The sequence below is a fragment of the Styela clava genome, chromosome 14, assembly GCF_964204865.1.
Source record: "Styela clava chromosome 14, kaStyClav1.hap1.2, whole genome shotgun sequence".
In the NCBI taxonomy this organism is placed as follows: domain Eukaryota; kingdom Metazoa; phylum Chordata; class Ascidiacea; order Stolidobranchia; family Styelidae; genus Styela; species Styela clava.
The window spans coordinates 4258525-4279779 of NC_135263.1; the positions used below are offsets into that span (position 1 = coordinate 4258525).

General features: G+C 37.1%; 3 protein-coding genes across 5 annotated transcripts in view; 1 reads left to right on the forward strand and 2 right to left on the reverse strand.

The window, feature by feature from the left end:
- Positions 1–21255, forward strand: part of LOC120340470 (dynein beta chain, ciliary-like) — a 139152-nt gene that overhangs the window by 80049 nt on the left and 37848 nt on the right. The window lies entirely within an intron of this gene.
- On the reverse strand, positions 843–7374 carry LOC120340471 (uncharacterized). The gene is made up of 2 exons (XM_039408739.2): positions 7088–7374; positions 843–5936 (listed from the first exon to the last, which is right to left on the reverse strand). Exons 1-2 carry the CDS (start codon positions 7361–7363, stop codon positions 3669–3671), a joined length of 2544 nt encoding a protein of 847 aa, XP_039264673.2. The 5' UTR covers positions 7364–7374; the 3' UTR covers positions 843–3668.
- On the reverse strand, positions 7412–17081 carry LOC120340473 (uncharacterized). 2 transcript variants are annotated; one of them, XM_078120275.1, is made up of 4 exons: positions 16485–17081; positions 12773–12963; positions 11810–11920; positions 7412–11071 (listed from the first exon to the last, which is right to left on the reverse strand). In XM_078120275.1, exons 2-4 carry the CDS (start codon positions 12920–12922, stop codon positions 10181–10183), a joined length of 1152 nt encoding a protein of 383 aa, XP_077976401.1. In that variant the 5' UTR covers positions 12923–12963; positions 16485–17081; the 3' UTR covers positions 7412–10180. The 2 variants fall into 2 exon arrangements, with proteins under 2 accessions (XP_077976401.1, XP_077976400.1); XM_078120274.1 differs by lacking the exon at positions 16485–17081 and having other exon boundaries at positions 12653–12963.

Below are 21255 nucleotides of genomic sequence, written 5' to 3' on the forward strand. Positions count from 1 at the left end.
CCTGTCTTTTTGTTGTTTAAGCATTGTATCTTTTGTATGAAATCAGAAAAATTGAAATAACCTTAGCACACGATTGTCATTTGATGCGAGTAAAAATTCGCGGGAAAAAATATGTGTTAGCGAAACATTGACCGGTCGTGAAGAGCCTTGATTAGAGCGAATACTCTAAAAACGTTTAATAAATAATAAACTGAAATTCGAAACTTCAGGAAAATCACATCGTTTTGCTCGACCCGTTTGTGCCCTGTATATGATCAATATCCAATTCCCTGGTGGCGAAAATGCACTAAGATTAGACCACGGGTTCTGAAACAGTGTGACATACCTCACTGCTTCGCAGAAACATACGCGAGTGGACCACAAATCTATTAAAAATTGTTAGGCATATTGATAAATGAGGTAAATTTGATTGTATTAGTAATGAATGATAATGCTGTTTTTCACTCTTAAATGGTTATTTTCATTTTAATTATTGAAGTGGAAGGGCCTATCTTTATGAATTTATTTTTGTTTTTCTTATAATTTTTTTATTTGCATACGAAAGAAAAAAGGCTGAGAACCAAGGGAGTAGAATACCAACAAAATGTTTCATATGATGTATTTATACGCCCTTCGCCTGGTAGAAGCAACCATCGCACGGCTTGGTATTAAGCGACTTTAGTTTTGAAACTTTCCGTTTCGGGATTGCCTACCCGATTTATTGCACCCTGGGTGAGGGGGGTGGACATGAGATTCGAAACCGAGAATTTTAAAATGTCACCATGGATATGATTAACGCTTCAACAACTAGGCCACCCTTGTTAATGAATAAACGAGATATCATATTTATAGTTTTTATTGCAGCTCTGAATAATAGAAAATAGACAAATAATAATGAAGGCCGAACTAAAAAAAGTAGTTGTAAATTGCTAACAATTCGGACTTTTTTTTCATGTTATTATGTGAGATTTGGGCAAGATTTTGTTATTTACAACATTGATTGGGGGGCTCCAGAAATGTGTGTACCGATATGGAGGTGACTAATTTTGTTCGCCTACCTTGAAGGGACTGGAAACAATGGGCAGGGGACATATATTCACTTGGCTATCACAGACAGTCCTCGAACTCATAATCAAACTAAAATAGAGGAAAATCGGAAAAAATTAAGGCCAAACCCTATCCTAGTACACATACTACAAGAGTATCCATTTGGGAGTATGTAAAGATTAACATCCGGCATTATTAAATTTGCAAATTGACGGCTGACTTTATGATCGGAAACCAGACTTATGAAAATTCAAAATTGAGGAGTGAAATAGGAAGCGGGAGACGAAGCCGAGACGAACTGGGATGTCTAAGACTTCAGGTTCGGAATATCTGATTTCAAAATCGATTTAGTAAATCTTGGGTACTCCGTAGTGTGTGTTAGGCCACGATCTTATTCCGATGTTCCTTATTTTAGTTCTGTTACGAGTTTGGGGACTGTCTGTGTTAGCCATGTGAATATACCCCCTGTCCATAGATTCCAGTCCCTTTACACAACTTGGTGTAAACTAGGCAAACAAAATTAGTTACCTCTATATTAGTACATTTTAATTCTTCTTCTGGAGCGCCCAATCTTGATTCTGGGAACAAGAAAAAATAGTTTCATGTATTTATACATCTCACGACTAGACAAGAAAAGGACTTCACGCAACTACGACATTGTAAAAAAAGAAAGCTATTGACATAACGTTCTTATCGCATTAATCGAAAACCAATTTTCGTGAATCAAAATGGTTTATTTAAATTCCCAGATTGAGGATGACCTAATTTATATTCTAGTCGATATTCCATATTCAAAATTGTTATTCCAGAATGTATCGGAATAGTGAATTACTCGTTTGGCTAGTTTCAAGGAAACCAAAACGATTCACTTCCGGAAAAGCGATAACCATGCCAGGGCTTAATAAGGAACACGGGCAAATAAATAAAAAAAATATGCAAAAATTCAAACATCAAAGAATCTTAAATACGTTTACTTGCATAAAAATAGCAATATTTGGTTGGATATTTGGGTAACCGAAAAGCCGATTCTAAAAAACAAAGTAGTAACATGAATTGAACGGAAAAAATATAACAAGTAACAGAATCTCAGAGCACTTCATTTGTATACAATGGAACCGTATTTGATTGGGAATATAGGCAACCGAGGACGCCTCATAATTTTAAGGACTCGGTGGAAATATGTACCGGAATGATAACCAGTGGTTTAGATGCAAAAAGTATAACAAGTAATTGAATGAAAAATATCAGGACACTTTTCTTTGCAAAAAATAACCCCATTTGAGGTTAAAATTTAGGCAATTGAAAACGCCAATTTTTTATTTAAAAATTTAGTGGAGGCGCGAAACTAGCTGAGGAGTAAGATGTGTACGAGAATAACTGAGTATGAAAAAAGTTTATCAGGTAAATAATATTATATCTCACGGCACTATCATTTGCAATAAATGGAACAATAATTGCGTTGGAAAAATAACCCGTAAGTTGGATACAAAAAGTAATTGAAAAGAAGAATCTCAGGGCACTTCTATTTGCATGAATAAAATAAGCATATGTGGATTGAAATTTGGCATAGTACTTTTGAAATTTAGTATACGCTAATGATCACGGAATGAGAAAAAATGACTTGGAAGATTGACTTTGTTAAGATTATTTTTAATGGAGAAAGTAGCAGAATCGGGGATTTCAATTCTGGATTTCAATCCTGGACGAAATTGATCTTTCAGTCGGCGCAAAAAAGGGTAAAGTTTACATTTCAACCGTTAGCAAGATTGCAAGGCCGTTACAGGCAAGACACTATTTTTAATCTGCGATTCAAAGTATATGTGTTTCAGTGTATATATCGCGCTAAAACAGTTTTTGGATGCAAAACTCATTGCTCTTCAGTCTTTACGACTCGATGCCTACTTAGAGTAGAGTAGATCTGTAGAACTATAAATAAAGTATAGAATAAATCCCTGACTGAATAAATAGCAAAAAGAAAATCCTGTTTTTTTTTTAAAATAAAATATTGGATTGTATGTAAAAGATTATAACAACCAACAGAATCTCAGGGCACTTTTATTTGCATAAAAAATAACCATATTCGAGTGGAAATTAGGCAACCGAAAACGTTACTTAATTATAAAAGGATGCGGAGTGAGAAAAAAAAATAATTGAAATGGAACAACTAAATTTCGAAGTTTGATTGCACTGAAAATAGTAGTAAAGTCTGTGATATAGAATAGACCTTTCCTAACAGGACTAAAATGACCGGTCAGTCAGTTGTATAAAGTCAGAAAATGAACCGCTCTTTGTTATGAAAAGCGAAAACGGTAATGAATAACAATAAACTTAATCAGTGAAGAAAAAAAGCAATAAAAATTATGAGTTTTTCCAATATTTGAAAAGTGAAAAATGCCATTATTGGGTAGGATATTTCAGTTTGCGTACAGTAGGTGCATAATTGGTATTTCACCAAGAAATTACCAATTTTTCCCTGAAATTTGATTCACCATATTTTGAAGCCCGCTCGTTGTCTTTCATATCCGCAAGAAAAGGAATATGGGTTACCATTACTGTGCATATCTGCAAGCCAAATTTAAACAACATAGACTCGTAGAAAACCATTGACAGCAAACATCTTACTACGCTGTTGAGTTGGTCTTTTAGTAGTAACGCTCCTGATATCTGGGTGGAGTTGGGTGGCGATTGTACGGGCGATATTGAGTTGGATAGCGGTAACATCCGGGAGGGGGAATTTGCATGTAAGGTGGATACTGGTTTTGCTGGTTGTTGTAGGGCTTACCACGTGGAGGATAACGTGACCCTTGACCCCTATTACTCTCATAGAAATACCGATTTTCGTAATTGTACTGGTTTCCATTCCATTGTGGCTTTCGGGGATCACTAGGAGGACGCATTAGGGGCGGTATAGGTTTGGGTTTCTCGTACTTAGATATTGTAGTAGTGCTTTCTTCTGAGTAGCTTTTGGGAATAGTTTCTGAACTTATATTTGAAGTTGATTCCTTTTTGTTACTACTTTGATTGTTTGCTGTGACATTAGGCCTTTCCTTTGTTACTTCTGACGTTACCACGTCGTTCTCAGCTGGTTTGCTTATTGTGGGATTGACCGTATCGTTTGCCGAATTCCGCGATTCGTTCGGGTCATTCGATGAAGTATGGTAAATGTTGCTCCCTTTCGTGTGAGTGAGCAGCTTGTCACCTTGGTATTTCGTCAAATCATTGATTCCTTCATCACAGTTTTTTGTGCTTGATAGCAAAATAGGATCGCTAGGAGCATTCATTTCGCGGAGAGATGAGTGCTTTGGTTTGGGGCCTTCAGAAAATGAATTTGTATAAGTATTTTCCTTTGGGGGGCTTTTCCTGTGACGCAATGGATTTGATTTGCAGCTAGCTGGGTGTTTTATTGGGGAAGCATTGGGAATAACAACGGTAGACTCCTCCGTGTCCATAGACGAACTGTCACGATTTTTGTTTTCGTTTGTTGGATTTGATGTATCCGTTTTGTTCTTTGTATTATTCAAATTGTTGCTATCTGTATCACAATTTGTTGTACTTGGCAACGTAATGGAACTGTTAGTCAAAAAATTGATATGACCAGTCAATGGGGCGTGAGATTTTGGGTATACATTTGTTGAATCAGTGGGACTATTTTCCGCAAAGTTGTTTTTCGTATGAGTCTTTGATATTGAGTTTTTGATAACTGATTCAGAATGTCTGGCAGTTGACAACGAATTATCGGTAGAATAATTCTTTCCATGACAAGAGAGAGGTTGAGAATTTCCTTCCTGTGCATTAGAATTTGTTGGAGTATTTTCCTTAGATTCGGCTCTCGAGTTGGTTGATAGGCTTGACGTTTTTCCATCGCCAACATCAGGGTAGTTTGCTAAAGGAGCTGGCACAACTTCTTCTAACTTCTGTCGATCGTAATTTGGGTGTCCTTTATTAGAAGTTGGAAACTTATTAATTTTTGAGATAGCTTTATTCCGTTTATTTGTAGTATTGTTGATGCCGACTCGACTTTTATCGATGGATATCGACGGGGTGGTAACTTTTTCTGCTGTGTTGTGATTCTTGTATAAATCGCTACTGCTTGTGTATTGTGGGCTATGCAAGACGGGGGATGGTTCGCCTTTGCGGGATATTTTGTGGCTATCGAGCTTTTTACTTATCAATTTCCCATTTTTTTCGGATAGGTGGACATTGGTGCTGGCCTCAGTTTGCACCAAACTTTTCTTTTTTGGTGCACTCTGACCATTTCCAACAACGCTCATTTTTCTTCTTGGGTCTGAAGACTCATTTCGATTCTGGTTGCCTTCCTTAGATAAAACTGTGTCGTGGGATGTTTTATCCTTTGATTTTTTAGCACAATTTTCGGGTTTTCTTTTTTTCTTTTCTGAAGCAAAATCGGCGTTTGTCATTTTATGTTTTTCAATTTTTTTCACTTTTTTGTCAGATTTTGCTTTTTTTCGTTTTTTCGCACTTTTTCGCTGTTTCGTTCGTGGCAGAGTGATTGGCAATGTCTTCGCAACACTCAATTGGGGTCCCAATTTCAATTTTTTGCTGAATTTTTCCTCTGTATTTTCGACATACATATTCACTGAATCGCATTCCATCGAATTTTCTTCCTCGGTAAGCAACTTCAATGTTTTGCTCATTTTAACCTCTGTACTTTTGGTAAACGCATTTGGCAAATCGTACTCCACTGACTTTCCTGTCTCGGTGCTCAAAGTATATTGCCACAAATATTTATTTGCAAAGAAATTGTCGATTATGTATTTATCTTGCGCCACGATGTCCTCAAAATCTCTTTTTTGTAGTTTACAACCTGTTTGGTAGACATAATCAGCGAAGCTTGACAAATAATCAACGATCCGTGACGGGTAGTCTTCTTGAACTTTGGTGATCAGATTCTGTTGGGAATTGCAAAAGTAATTGATGTGAAATTTATGTAAAATACTTACGCAAAATGCTGAACAGTGCTAGTTTCCGGTTTTGGCAAGCGACGACGAGTACACGTACACCAGTCCTTCGAGGCTAGTTTCTTTCAACGACATGACACAGAATGAATAAATTTGCTGGAATTTGGCTTGGAAAGAAGTGAGACTGACTTTATCGGACATTTATCCCTACTTTGATTGTTTATGTGCATAGAAACCAAGCTCACTTATCGCGTTGTTAAATGTGCATATATCAGTAAACTTTTGCTTGGCGTAATTTTATTGTTAATGAAGTGACACCTTCTTTCTAATGCGTTGTGATTTGTATTATAGAATGCGTAGTAGATTCGTGGTTAGTACTACCATGTTTCCCCAAAAATAAGAAAGTCTGAATTTTGAAAATGATTTTATTATAAGTCCTCTCCTTAAAATAAGACCTAGGCCAGGGTGGTCCAAGGTTGTCGGCTCCGCGGGCCACAAATTTATTTTTTCATCGTTCGCGGGCCACAATAGTGCCAAGAATAGGTAAACAGTGCAATACAAACAAACACTTTCATTGTGCAAACACATAGTTATCAGACATAGCCATCCCAGGCTAATAGAATCCGCATTCGATTTTTAGTTTTCTATGATGCCTATATTGTTAGCATATAATCCCGACCAAAAAGATAGAAAGCCAGATAATAATTTAGACTGTCGAGCAAATCATTCAACTTCGCTATTTGCCTCAGCTAGCCATGACACTAGTCAATTCAGTGACATCAGTGTCAAATATATGTATCAATAATATGTAACAATAGGTTTTTTTAATTAATTGCGATTTGAAATTCGATTTATTGATTACTCTCCGAATGTGACGCGGGCCACAGATAATGAAGCGGCGGTCCACATGTTGCCCGCGGGCCTGGGTTTGGACCACCCTGATCTAGTCGATAGCAAGAAATCTCCCCTACACGTTTTAAGTGATTAATATTTTATGTTTAGCAGTTATTCTAGATAAAAACGTGTTATTTATATAAGTAAATTGAAACACGTGAATTTGATGAGTTTAGGAACCTCTGGATTATTTTTTTAGTATAAAATAAATATCATAAATTGGAATTTTCATTAGAAAAATTACTCACTCTTATCTTTTTCAAATGTGAAACCAGAAACTTTATCTTCTGTAGATTAATATTGTTTCTTGACTCGAGACATTCATCGTGTGATTGAAGTTCCAATTTACTGATTTCCTCAGGCGTTGAGTCCATGCAAGATAGCTCCGATATATTCCTTATATTTTCGTTTTCTGTAAGTTCCATCATACCGTCCAAAAAGTCATCGAAAGTTGTGACTTCAAGCTCTGTTCCTATAGGATTTGGCGGTACAAGTAACAAACAGGTAGAGCTTCCACAATCCATTGTACTTTTGTTGTGTTTTATTATCACTTAAATCGTACTAGGTTACCATCTGTAAAACATAAAAAATACATAAAAAAACAATTTAAAGCATAAAATAGATATGACATAAAAATCTTGGGGGAACTTGTAAGTGTGGCTTTTAAAGCGCAAGAGGAAGGTAATAAATCAATGCCCAATACAGCTTGAACATCCTAGCGTTTTTAATTGAAGTTGGCGTTTGGTTATAGGTTATCGCCGTAGCTTAATCTTAGGGCTGTAGTCTGGTCGCGATCAATCCGTGACCGTTATATTATCAATAGCGTGGCCCTTGGTGCTTCAGTGGTCGTATGTTACTTCAGTGATCTCGTCCTTTGTTACTGAGTGAGTACGTATGACCTTACATTGAGCAAATGGCGCTCCCGAAGTATGTGCACCAAGATGGCGCACAACCTTAACCCTAACCTGGTACTCATACTATGTTCAGGTTGTGCGCCATCTTGGTGTACATACTTCCGGAGCTCCGAGCAAATTACCAAAATAATGTGCATTTTTATGCTAACTAATTGTTTTGGCCATCTTTGCTCGGGGAAAAATATTGAAAATCTCATCATTGTACGGTCGTGCACAATATTTATGCAGCTCTTATCGTCATAATGCAAAGCCAAAGTTACGAAAGCATTAACCTGTCTGATCATTCTCAGGATGAAATTAAATAAGACTTGCGTACGTCAAAATATTGTGAGCTAAATCTGGTCTATTGGTACCTATGAGAAGGGACGTGGTCAGAAATTTTCGAATTTTCTGAAATTTCTCGTTGCCAAGTTAGCGGGTTTTAAAAGTCCTTGGGAGTCTAAAATATACCCCCCTCCCCCCGAGGCCACGCTTCACGCTTTGGAGCTAGAGTCGCTGTAAAAAAAATTTCAACAAGGAATCTGGCGTTGTTTTTTAAATCGCTCAGATATAATTTATCTTATGTGGACCTTATCGCAGATTCAATACAATCGCCAAAGCAAATGTGTCTTATAGAAAACAACCATTTGGCCACATTGCGGCAGAAACACGATATCATGAAAATATGGATGGAAAATTCAATGTATTAATAATAATAAAAAAAGTGCGGAGAATAGTATAAATAAAATTAACATGAATGCATTATTGCGTAAAATTAAACAAGCGATGATGCTCTTAATTTCAGTAAGGTACGAGATAGCAATTGATTATCAAATGATAATTATCAATGTGGTGTAGACGAGTGATAAACATTTTTTTCATCTTCTTGTTACTTGACTAACACACATTGTTCCTCCATAATGTGGCTTAACCATATGGCGAACGACGGTATTTCGTCCACTTATAAGAATTGATTCTATTAATATTCTTGAACTAACCAAATTGGTTGGACGTATACCGATTGAAACGCAAAAATTCACGCGCTTTATATACATTTGTGAGACGATAAATTTGTCAACAAAGTAACTCTTACATAGTTTACAATAGAGCAACTTAGAGTGGCGCCATCAGTCAGATTATCTCATCTAAATCGCTGTCCAAGAACTAATTAAAACTTCGTTTAATTAAATTTTGCTAGGAGCAATTAAGTTGTTTTGAACGGACACGATTAGCACGGAAAAATAATTAAATTATTTGAGCCGAAGAAGGTCATAATTTAAACTTTTGCAATAAGGTGGTATTTAGCGCCTCGGCTAATTACAGTTTATCTTTTTCAACACTTATTTTGCCCAAATTACTAATCATGGACTGGACTATGCTGATTCAGCATCGAGGAACATGAAATGGGTGGGTGGGTTCGAACCCCGTCCAGTCCATCACTCGGAATATCAAACGATAGTGGACAAATAGGTGAGCTAAGGCAGAATAAAAAGTCATAAAAGTAGACAATAAAACAAAAAGTAAAAAAAAAGTATTGAGATTTCATCTATATGGGTCATCAACAAGTAGGCGTTAGGCACGAGTGAATAAAAAGTAGGGTATGCATGAGTGCACAAAAAGTTTAACGTGCTAGAGTGCACAATAAAGTATATAGCAATTGGCATTGAGAATACTGATGATAGTAGTGGAGTACGTGAGCACTATGTTTCTTTGACACTTTTCGACACACGGTATTGGCTTCGTTTTTATAAAAGCGACATACATGAGTGCACAAAAAGCGCAAAATGTATAGCAATTATCTTTGACGATACGCCAAGTAAATTTTGCAGTACAGGGGGCGTTAGCTTTCTCAGAAGCATTTCATAAACGCAGTATTGGCTTGAATCGCTTAAAAAGCGACATACATGAGTGCACAAAAAGTGTATAAAAATGGCTTTGAGATTATGTCAAACTTTCTTAGTGTGCAATGAGCATCACTGACACGATTCATATGCCGAGCACTGACTTGGTAGGCTTATAAACTCGCCATGAGCCTATATTTTGGCATCTGGTGCCACGCTCTCGATAAATAAATTTGGCTTATGTTTTTCGTACCTCAGTGTTCAGTTGCTTAATTTAGAGCCACTTGGCTTTGAGATTTGGCTTAAAAGGAAGAATTAAGGTAGAACAATCACATCATTGTATAGTTTGAAGAATACGGGAATACAGTTTCATACGATATCACTCTGAACAAGGCTTTATATTAGAAGCCATTGCAAGGTAAAGAGTTGCTATAGTTTGGCACTACCGGAATATTTCCAGCGCGGCATTGACTGCCCAACATTTTTCAACAATTTCAACATAGGCATAGGTGCTAGTGATTCGAGGCAAACAAATTGGAAATTTAATTCACCGAGTGTTTTGTTGACTCTCTGTTTCAACTTCGACTGACTTAGAGAGTTATTGTTTTTAATAATTAAATTGTGATCTCTCAGTACGTTGTGGTGTCGAATGTTTATTGCCGTTTTCATTTTCGGACATTAGCTTCGATATTCTTGGATCGGGGCGTGTATAAGTAGTTTTTGAGTATGAATTTTGCCAGTTTGAGGTTTGCCAATCTTCGGGTGATCGTTCGTGATTTCGTTTGCTGTCTTTATAACGGTATCGCTTCCTCTTGTACTGGCTTCTTGCATCCCAGTTTGAAGATTCTACATAAGACGGTGATTTGTAGTTGTGGTCATCTGGTGATCCTGTCTTCGTCGTCCTTTCTGGAGTCCGACAATATCGATAAGAATCGGCGGTAGATGAGTACAACAAATCCGGGGAACGCAGGAGATTTTCATCGGGCGATTCGTTGGAGATACCGTAGTGTCCCAAAGGCGCGACGTTTTTGTTTCTGGAATAATCATGTATTGATGGGACACTTTGCTTTTTGATTTTCTTGGGCATATCGCTGTCGCTACTTTCATCGGTGCTACCATTACAGTCCATAACATCGTCCATTGACACAAATCTTTTTCGTTTTGTCACATTTATTTCTGTAGTTTTAGCCTTTGGAAAACGATGTATTTTAGCGTCATTTGCGTGCTTGGTCGTAAAGCTATTTGTGTTTTTGACCTCTGTATTCTCTCGACTCAGTGAAGCGTGACATTCAGGAGCTTTTGATTTTTGTTCCGCAACAAAATGCCACAAGTAATGCTTCGCAAATTTATGCTCTACGATATATTTGTCCTCTATCATCACATCTTGCAAGTCTCTTTTTAAAAGTTGGTGCGCCGTTTGCAGCACATGATCAGTGTAGCGTGAAGCGTATTCAGTCACGTGTGGCTGCGGATCCCTGGTAACTTTAACCATCAGATTCTGTAAAATAAATGAATCCATTAACAACCAGAAGCTCGCTGATGCGGAAAATATGTCCCGCCTTTTTTCAGCTGAATCCTTTTCAGTATATAGATTCAATCTTTATAAAACTGCTTTCGTAAATTACATTTTTATTGCAATGCTCATGCGCTCGGCGGGCTACGGATCAGAATAGTGGTTCGTAATCATTTTCCGCTCATTTCCGTTGCACACAAATTCTTGAAGGGACAAATCACAGGGGAAAAACAAAATCTGTCGGCAAAATAGACACTCACTTCCACATAGAATGAAAACTACCACTCGGTAGCAAAAACAGCAACGTCATTCATTGCTACTACAATGAAAATTAACCATAGTAACACAAATAAAACCAGCAATTTTTATAGGTTTGTGGCTCACCTCTGTGGTCTAGCCGTGGCTTTGGACCACTAGTTGGAAACCGGTGGATTAGAGCGTGGGATCTTACTATCCTCGCATTGCAGATTACATATGTCCAAAACGATGACCGTACATTTGAACCCACGTACATTTGAACCCATGTGTATATCCGCGGGTTCAATCTATATGCGGGTGCTGAAACCCATGGGTTAGGGTTAGCATGGGTTCAAATATCCGTAAAACAAAAAAATTTCCATAAGTGCAATAGTATGCAGGTGCAATTGTCGTGGGTTCAAATGTACGTGGGTTCAAATGTAATGGAACCGTCCAAAACACATAAAACAAAAACGACAAACGTACCTTTAATTTCTTTAAATGCGATTCAAGGAATCGTATTTCTTCTTTTACGGCTGTCAAACGTTGCTGGTATTGCTGTCCACAATTTGAGTTGTCTCGGATGCTGTCATTATTCTAAATATGAGATTACTCATTAAATAATTGCTGAACGTCGTAAATATCATAATACCTCATTAGGTGGTTGAAATTAATTCCAATTAGCTTACTAAAATTGCAGATTAGATATTTACGAAGTATTTCTACGCTATTGGTAGCTATAGGTCTACCTATCGTTTTGAATCTGTGCAACGAGGAAATGGTTATGTACGGGTGTCCATAAAGTCCCTTTACAGTTTCAATTTTGTTATGAAGTCAGTTCTCAATATATTTTAACTAGGTTTTTTATTTTAATCAATGATTGTTAGGTATTTTTACTTCATATAATACATCTGTGAGAGAGACAAAACAATATATGATATCGGTGAATTCCCTCTGCAATTTAAAATATTCTCAAGACTTCATGGACACCCTGTATTAATATATTTTCCATGGTTTGTTAGTCTTGACGTATATGTACACTGTAACTAAGTATTTTTTTAAAATTAGTAATTCGAGTTTGCATGGCAAGTTATAAATTACTACCGGTGGTTACATGAAGTGTAATCGTCGGCCCATGGCTATCGTGTTATCACCCCACCGGCCACCACGAAAGGTGGGATATTGCCTAACTTTTCTAGCCTAAAATCAGAACCTATGATAAACAAAGTTGATGAGTGACAGGCACCGATATCTTTATAAATTGCTATTTATTTATATTATTATGTGCTGTTGAGTGGTAAACATCACAACCATCTTTAGATAACCTACCAAATGTATTCTTTCAGCGTCAGCACTGGGGTACATGGGATAACCGTCATCATGAGCAGGCTTAGAGAGATTAACTTGACACGAAACGCTGACTAAATTTCCAATATTATATTGATTAACCTGTGTGCTGTTTGATGTAGATTCCTTTTCGTTACATCCCATGCCAATCATAGTCTCCATAAGTAACTCTATTGGCATTATCTCCATCGACTTTTCTCCGCCTGAATTTGGCGGAAGTAGCAAAAGACAGGCAGAGTTGTCCTCGCCCATCTTGAAGCGTTGATTATCAAGCTATATTATTAAAATAGTTTCTGTAAAAATTAGAAAAAGAAATTAAGATATTGATTAATTAAGCAAATATATTTTTATCTGACTGTTCTAATTTTTAATTTGATTTCGATCAAATGTGAGACGACATCAGGTTAAGTAAGACGACGTCGGGTCGTAAATCACGATGTTCACGCCGGAGCTATAAAGCAAGATTTTCTTTCCGTAATCATTAATTTATCGCCCTCGCAAATAAACATTAACTCTATCACACTTTCGCGCCTTTTTTGAAGTTCTGCTTGCAAAACAGTCTAGGAAGGTTTACAATAATATATTACGTCTGATAGGCTTTCCTTTCCATGATATAAAATTTCAAAACTTGTTACGGTAGCCAACAGAATCTCGATCTATCGCTATCTAACTATCAATACCTTTACCATCGAAGTCAACGATAGTCTTGACACATTGTAAAAGTCCTGGCGATATTTTACGTTACTTGTATATGTTCCAATTTTGTTGCTCTGTTTGTAGAGAAGAGTAACCCACTGAGTTAATAAATTGCTTACATTCATCCCGAAATTGTTATGTACGAACAAGTATGGACCATGGTCGAGACTTGCTAATTATGCAAGGCCGTGTTTGGCACGGATTGCTTGTATAGTTGCACTACTTGTTCATGTTGAACAGCGGTTCGAGACATGATTAAAATAAACAAACATCAATTAAAAGGCGATTGACTTCGTTAAATGGTTTTAGAATTTGGGTAGCTGTCTCGGCAATCACAAAGACACATTTGTTTAGAATTTAGAACTTTTTACTTTGAGCCATCATGCTTAGGCGTGCTTAGTGTTCGAGGATGTCTGTATCTATTTTAACGTCTCGCGAGGTTTCGCGGAATTGTTGAGACCCAATCGCATAAATTAAACACCAAAAATTTAGCCATAAAACTGATGACCTAGTATAAAATATTATTATCTAATACGAATATCAAAATCTCTTTCCATGAAATGGCGATTATAATTGTAATAAAGTTCATAGTCTCAACTTCTTTAGGCAAAACAAGACAAAACTGTATAATTGTGAAAACTAAAGAAACGAAGACTCCTACACTTGTTTACGTAATTATAGTTGATAGAGAGTCGAGCAGTCAATTAAAATGAACAAGAAAATAACAATTAAAACGCGATTAACCTCGTTAAGTGGTTTCAGAATTTGGATAACTGTGTCCACAGTCATAAAGATACATTTGTTCAGATTTTGGAATTTGCGCCATCAAGGTTTCCGACAAAACGAGAAGACAGAAAAAACGAAGAAAGTAACTTGTTTACATAATTATAGTCGAAAGAAGCTCAAAACGTCGATTAAAATAAACAAACAACGATTAAAACGCGATTGACATCGTTGAATGGTTTAGAAATTGGGTAGATGTCTCGGCAATCACAAAGACACATTTGTTTAGAATTTAGAACTTTTTAATTTGAGCCACCAGGCGTAATCGTGCTATTGAAATTGATAACAAGGCGCGAGTGTTCGCGGAAGTCTGTATCTATTTTAACGTCTCGTTACTAATTAGATGTCTTTTGTTGCAGATAACAGGCGCGAGGTTTCGCGGAATTGTTAAGACCCAATCGCATAAATTAAACACCAGGGCGAAATTATAGCCATAAAACTGATGGCCTAGAATAAAATATTATTAATTAATACGAAAATTAAAATCTCTTTCCATGTAATAGCGATTAAAATTGTAACAAAGTTCATAGTCTCAACTTCTTTAGGCAAAACAACACAAAACTTGTGATAACTAAAGAAACGAAGACTCCTACACTTGTTTACGTAATTATAGTTGATAGAGTGTCGAGCAGTCAATTAGAATGAACAAGGAAATAACGATTAAAACGCGATTAACCTCGTTAAGTGGTTTCAGAAATTGGGCCAACTGTTTCCACAGTCATGAAGATACATTGTTCAGATTTTGGAATTTGCGCCATCAAGGCTTCCGACAAAACGAGAAGACAGAAAATACGAAGAAAGAAACTTGTTTACATAATTACAGTCGAAAGAAGCTCAAAACGTCGATTAAAATAAAAACAAACATCGATTAAAACGCGATTGACTTCGTTAAATGGTTTTGGAATTTGCGTAACTGTCTCGACACTCACAAAGACATTTGTTTAGAATTTGGAACTGTATAACTTGAGCCATCATGCGCAATCGTGCTATTGAAATTGATAACAAGGCGCGAGTGTTCGCGGATGTCTGTATCTATTTTAACGTCTCGCTACTAATTTTGTTGCAGATAACAGGCGCGAGGTTTCGCGGAATTGTTGAGACCCAATCGCATAAATTAATCACCAGGGCGGAAAATTCATCAATAAAACTGATTATCTAGAATAAAATATTGAAATAGATTAAAAAAGTTGACAATCACACAGACCCATTTGTTTAGAATTTAGAACCTTTTAATTTGAGCCATCGTGCTATTGAAATTGATAACAAGGCGCGAGTGTTCGCGAATGTCTGGATCTATTCCATGGTCTCTGCAGATAATAGGCGCAGGGTTTCGCGGAATGGTTATGATAATTTTTTTTATGATAAAATTCGATGAAGATTTCGACATACGGCTTAGAAGTATGACACAAGGACAGATAAAAGACTTCCCAGTTCAATACAAACAACCATATTGCCACGAAGTATAAACACGATGTTGTCAATTTTCCTCGTAACAAATCGGTCACATGTATTTTCGAGAGATCAAATAACATATATCTCACATTTTACACCTTTTATTTTCACCAATGTATGTCTGTTTTTCGTCAATCTGAAAATTCTGCAAGTGTGTCGAATCCTTGGTCAACAAGAAACACTTTATTTGAATTTGTTTCAGTAGCGCTTGTCATTATAATTGCGGCGCGTAACTTTGCTCGCAGATGAGTCTGCTTTACATTTGAGCGCGCACGCGTGTCTTTTTTGCCCTGAGCAAACTTTTTTAACAATGAACATATTTTGAATGGAGAATATTAGATGACATTTTTCGAGATATATCCATACAAAAACAAATTACAGATGTAACAATAAGTACTGCAGTTAGACCGATTACATAAGAATAAAGAAAGCGAGAGTCTTGCTGCAAAATATTTCAAAACTTTCGAACATTACAGGAATATTTTGTGTTATATACAACAAGGCTCTCGAGGCACTCAAAAATAGTTAGTAATCTTCATTCTTGCCACAGCATCCATGCATTATACGCACCGTCGCAAAGGCATAAAAGAAGAATAAGTATCTGGCCCTGCAGAAACCGAATATATAAACACTTAGAGCTGCTAAGCTACTCAATTGCACGTACCCTTTCGTATAACCGATCCCCCGTAACCTCGAGCTCAGCAACTGAACACCGAGCGAGAAAATGTTTCAAAACAAACAATGACCTCATCGTAATAATATTTTAGTTGTGCACCAGACCGTGCATAAGCTAATCTATGCAAAAACAATCTGTGTACAAATGAGCATCGCGTTTAAAAAAAGGCGCCAAGGTGCTTGAAGCAAAATATTGTTGATTTTAAACCTTGTACTATCCGTGGTAGTTCATTCCGTCATCAATGTCGGCCAGTTTTCAACGAGGCTGTAACGCAACGACCGTGATATCATCGAATCAGCACAGTCCCTTGAAAATATTACTATACAATTTTGAAACATAAACTAAAACATGAGATTTAAAGAATAAAATTGTTCGAAAATAGCAATATTGAAAATTAATAAAAATATGATAAAAACTAATTAACTACAGTACTAATTCAAAAATGAGGTAAGTATATCTTGACATTCTTTTACCAACATCGACACAGGAGCGAATGTGCTGTAGTAGCTTGGAATTTACCAAATGTAAATACAGCGCCACCAATCATCGCACCTTGCCATCGTTGGCAAACTAAGTCCGCTTTGAAAGTCGCGCCGGTATTTACACTATTTGGTCGCCTCCGGGAGGAAACGAAGCGAAAACTTTTTCTCAACCGCGTGCTTCATTATTGTCAAACAATGTTATACTATGACGTAACAATTCAAACTAAATTTTATATACACAACAGTCGTCTCGTACTGTACAGTAGGCTACTCTGTCGTATAACCAAGGTAAAACAGAATAGCAGATGCGTTCTTACAAGTTTGAGGTACTCTTGTCGATAAAATCGATATTCACGCAAATATAATCGGATCGATAACACCGTCCTAATTTACTGTATAAGAATTGATTGCGCTAAATCCTATATATACAGGTCAATAGAACTAGCACAATGATTCATCGTCTCACGAATATAAGTAGGGGAAGGTGGGGCACGTTGGGACATGGGGCACAGTGGAAAATCAGCTCTCACACTAATACTATATTCGGAATCCGGTCAGCGGTTTGATGTTTCAATCCGCCCTTCGGTGAGTTACATCGTCCCCGCAAACAGACAGCGGACGGGTAGAGCGACGCAAGCTATGAGGTGAAATTGGTTTTGGGGGGTTGAAACTAAAATTTCACCGTTCCAGTTTTTTCTTTTTTCTAACTTAGCCTTTTCAACGTGACAAACCACCGTCTGATATCTTTCAGCTATAGTCCAATGTAAAATATTTATAACGTTGGCGAGTGGATGGGCCTTCCGAATTTCGCCGTGGGGTGGTCTGAAAATATTTGTTGATTATGGGGAACAATGGACCGGGGTTTAGTGGGACATGCCCTACATGGCACAATTTGACAGTGTTTGATACAACAAGTGCTTAGAGACCTAGAGATGCGTTATATTTTTATGTAACATTATGGTATCTTTCAACTCATGGTCCAATATGAAATATATTCGAGAATCAAAAATATTTCCAGATTTAGATTCGGATTAGAAAATAATTTAATTTGTAAGCGAGTTTTTTGGTGAAATATCTGAAATATTTCGGTTCAACATTGATTTTGAAAATCTTAAATCTTCAAATTTGAGGTCTCCCTGTTCTTTAGACGATTATGCTGATTGATTGCCTATTTTTAAGGACATACTTCATTGAATTTTAACAGAATGACCCATTGTGCCCCAGGGTCTGTCCGAATGTGCCCCACAAGTGGGGTACAGTGGGACACTTGACAAACGTTTTTCAAAGCATTTCGGTGGTAAGATGTGTGTCGCAAGGGAATTTCTTAGTCGCTGAATAAAAACTACATTTAACCCTCTCTGCATTAATCCCGCAAAGTCATATGAATGTGCAGAATGAAGGGCTCAAAATATGAAAAAGAAAAAAAGTGTCCCAACCTTCCCCACTTTCCCCTATACAGTATATAAGGGCGAACATTCTTGAGCGAACTAGTCTTTGTCCAGTCACTCTCGCTTCAAACTTTCCTCTTATTGTTTCACTCAAGTGTGCTCAAGAAACAACAAAATAGCAATTCATTTCCAACTGCGGAATGCGATTTTTTCTCAAACAACGAGAATTTAGCTAATCGATCCATATGTACAATCTGTGTCCAGGATTAATAAAACCGAGTGACGCAATTGACTTACAGTTAATGATAATATCCCATTGTATATACGGCGGTTCGTGGAACCAAAACAATACGCTGTGCCGTAACCACTATAGTACATTATATCTCAGAAAAAGGCTTTTTGATTTGCTGTCGTTATAGAACAGACACCATCTTTCGGCCTGGTTTTCGAATCGTTGCCTGTTTTAGGTTTGATTTTAGGTTGTGCCTTATGTTTATTTTTAGGTTTGACTGTTCAAACCAAATTAAAACCTTACTCATGCAATGCGACAATGCGAATTAAAATATATGCGTCATGTTTCAAATTCATTGGTAATAGTACTGGTACATTGCTTCCTGCATAAGATATTTCCTGTTATCGTCATTGTGTCCCGATGGCAGTGGAACATAAGGTACAATATCATATTTATGATACCTAGAATAATACGAGGTTTCCGTACATTTGAACCCACAACAATTGCACCTGCATACTATTGCACCTATGGAAATTTTGTATTGGGTTACCGTACATTTGAACCCATGTGTATATCTGCGGGTTCAATCTATATGCGGGTGCTAAAACCCACGGGTTAGGGTTAGTATGGGTTCAAATATCCGTTGGGCAAAAATATTTCCATAGGTGCAATTGCCACGGGTTCAAATGTAATGGAACCTTATTGAACATTATTATAGTAAAAATTAAAACACTTGATTGCTATTTTTAACCACATTGAACAAGTAACACTTCATTTTATGACGAGGAGCAATGTACCATAATTCTATTCTATATATTTCCAGTAGCTCATGACATTTCAGTGGACGTGCATGACTTTGCCCATAGTGACTCACTCTTCTGAGTGAGTTGGCACGACCTTGTTTTGAACAAATTCTATTAAAAATAGGCAATTAAAATAGTTTAAGACATTAAAGAGCAATTATGAATGTATTAATTTAATGATTTGAGCCCCCTCAGGGTGAGCAATCGCAGCTTGGTACCTTCAAGACAATAACAAAACTTTAGGACGCTAACAATGTAATTAAGCATTAGAACGGCGCCAATCACACCGATATAATTATCTTGATTAGCTTCAAAACGGTGACCGTACATTTGAACCCACGTACATTTGAACCCATGTCTATATCCGCGGGTTCAATCAATATGCGGGTGCTGAAACCCATGGGTTAGGGTTAGTATGGGTTCAACTATCCGTACAACAAAAAAATTTCCATAGGTGCAATAGTATGCAGGTGCAATTGTCATGGGTTCAAATGTACGTGGGTTCAAATGTAATGGAACCTTCAAAACAAGTCGAATTCGCCCTCAGGGATTACTTTTTCGTGTCGATTGTGTATAAAAACCGTACATTTTGAGCGGTGACATTCATTATCTTGAAATGTGTTATCATGAGAGGAAAGCTAATTTTGGGCTCTGTAAATTCGCTTCAATACTTTTGACTTTCGAACGAATTTCTGGTTTGGTCCAAACTAGATAACAACTCTCGGGTTCAGTTGAACTATTTGGTTCGCTCCTAATGCGACCGAAACTACGTATTGTTTCGAGATATACGGTACATAGCATATATTTTAAGCTTTTCCATTCAAAGATCTGAAATTCAAGTTCCATTCATGTCTACAAATCGCCCCTGTCAGATATCCACCAAAGTTTAATTAACTTTCACTGTTATAGCGAAAAACAAACCCATCCCCGTATCCCACAATCCCACGGAACCTAGCTCGGAAAGCTGAAAGTGGTCTCACAGAGTAAATGCTACTCGAACTATACGTTACTTCGATCACCCTCTGAACCTTATCTAGCATTATCTATCACGGTGCAGATTCAAATCGTAGTACCAGATAGTATATCCACAATCGGTACTCTCGTAGTGTGTGCACGAGGTTATGTAAATACATCCGCACCTACAATTATTCATATTAACCATAATCTAATTCAAGGTGGTCCAAGATTGGCAGCTCCGCGGGCCACAAAATAACTTTTGCATTGTTCGCGGGCCGCAATAGTGCCAAGAACTTCGCATGTTGCCTCAGCAAGCCATAACACTAGTTAATTCAGTAACATTAGTGGTGCAACAATATGTCAAAAGATTTTTTGGTTAATTCTACGACGAAACAAAAGAAATGCGATTTTTTGATTCCTATCCGAATGCGACGCGGGCCAAAGATAATGAAGTGGCGGGCTATATGTGGCCCGCGGGCCTGGGTTTGGACCACCCTGAATTCTAACTGTAGTAATATTAGGACGTCTCGATTTTTATTGGAATTTGCTCGAAGCAAGAATTCCCAACGCTCGCTAAAAACTAGAACTAACTTACTTAGTCTCTCTTTGCGAGCAAGAATTTGCTATAAATCCTATTAGAAGTAACCAATTAAAATTGTTTTATGTCAATCTAGACTAGAGCAATTATGACTTAATCAAATTAATGATTCGACCTTCCCCCAGGGTAAACAATCTCAGCTTGGTACCTTCAGTACGATAAATTTTAGGACGTTAATAATATAATTAAGCGTTAGAGTGGCGCCAATCACGTCGAGATAATTATCGTAATTTATCATTAATTTCAAAACAAGTCTGATTTGCCTCCAGGGATTACTTTTTCGTGCCGATTCTATATAAAACTGTACATTTTGAGCAAGATTTTCATTAGCTTGGGAATGCTGTTGCGTCTGTACATGGAAATAACACAAATTTCAAGCTCTGTAGATATGCTTCAATGTGCGCTCAAGTTTAACTTTGCGCAAGTTTCTGGTTCCGAACAAAACAGATGACGAATCTTTGGTTATAAGAAATCAGTCTCGGGACTTCTAAAATATTCTAATGCGACCAAATTCACGC

What these genes read in the sequence shown, in the direction of transcription:
- LOC120340471 (XM_039408739.2), bottom strand. Translation starts at nt 7,363, where the DNA reads ATGGATTGTGGAAGCTCTACCTGTTTGTTACTTGTACCGCCAAATCCT. An exon ending in CACATTTGAAAAAGATAAGA is followed by an intron (nt 5,937 to 7,087) that starts GTGAGTAATTTT and finishes AATTCCCAACAG; the next exon opens with AATCTGATCACCAAAGTTCA.
- LOC120340473 (XM_078120274.1), bottom strand. Translation starts at nt 12,922, where the DNA reads ATGGGCGAGGACAACTCTGCCTGTCTTTTGCTACTTCCGCCAAATTCA. An exon ending in ACGCTGAAAGAATACATTTG is followed by an intron (nt 11,921 to 12,652) that starts GTAGGTTATCTA and finishes TCTCATATTTAG; the next exon opens with AATAATGACAGCATCCGAGA. An exon ending in CGCATTTAAAGAAATTAAAG is followed by an intron (nt 11,072 to 11,809) that starts GTACGTTTGTCG and finishes TTTATTTTACAG; the next exon opens with AATCTGATGGTTAAAGTTAC.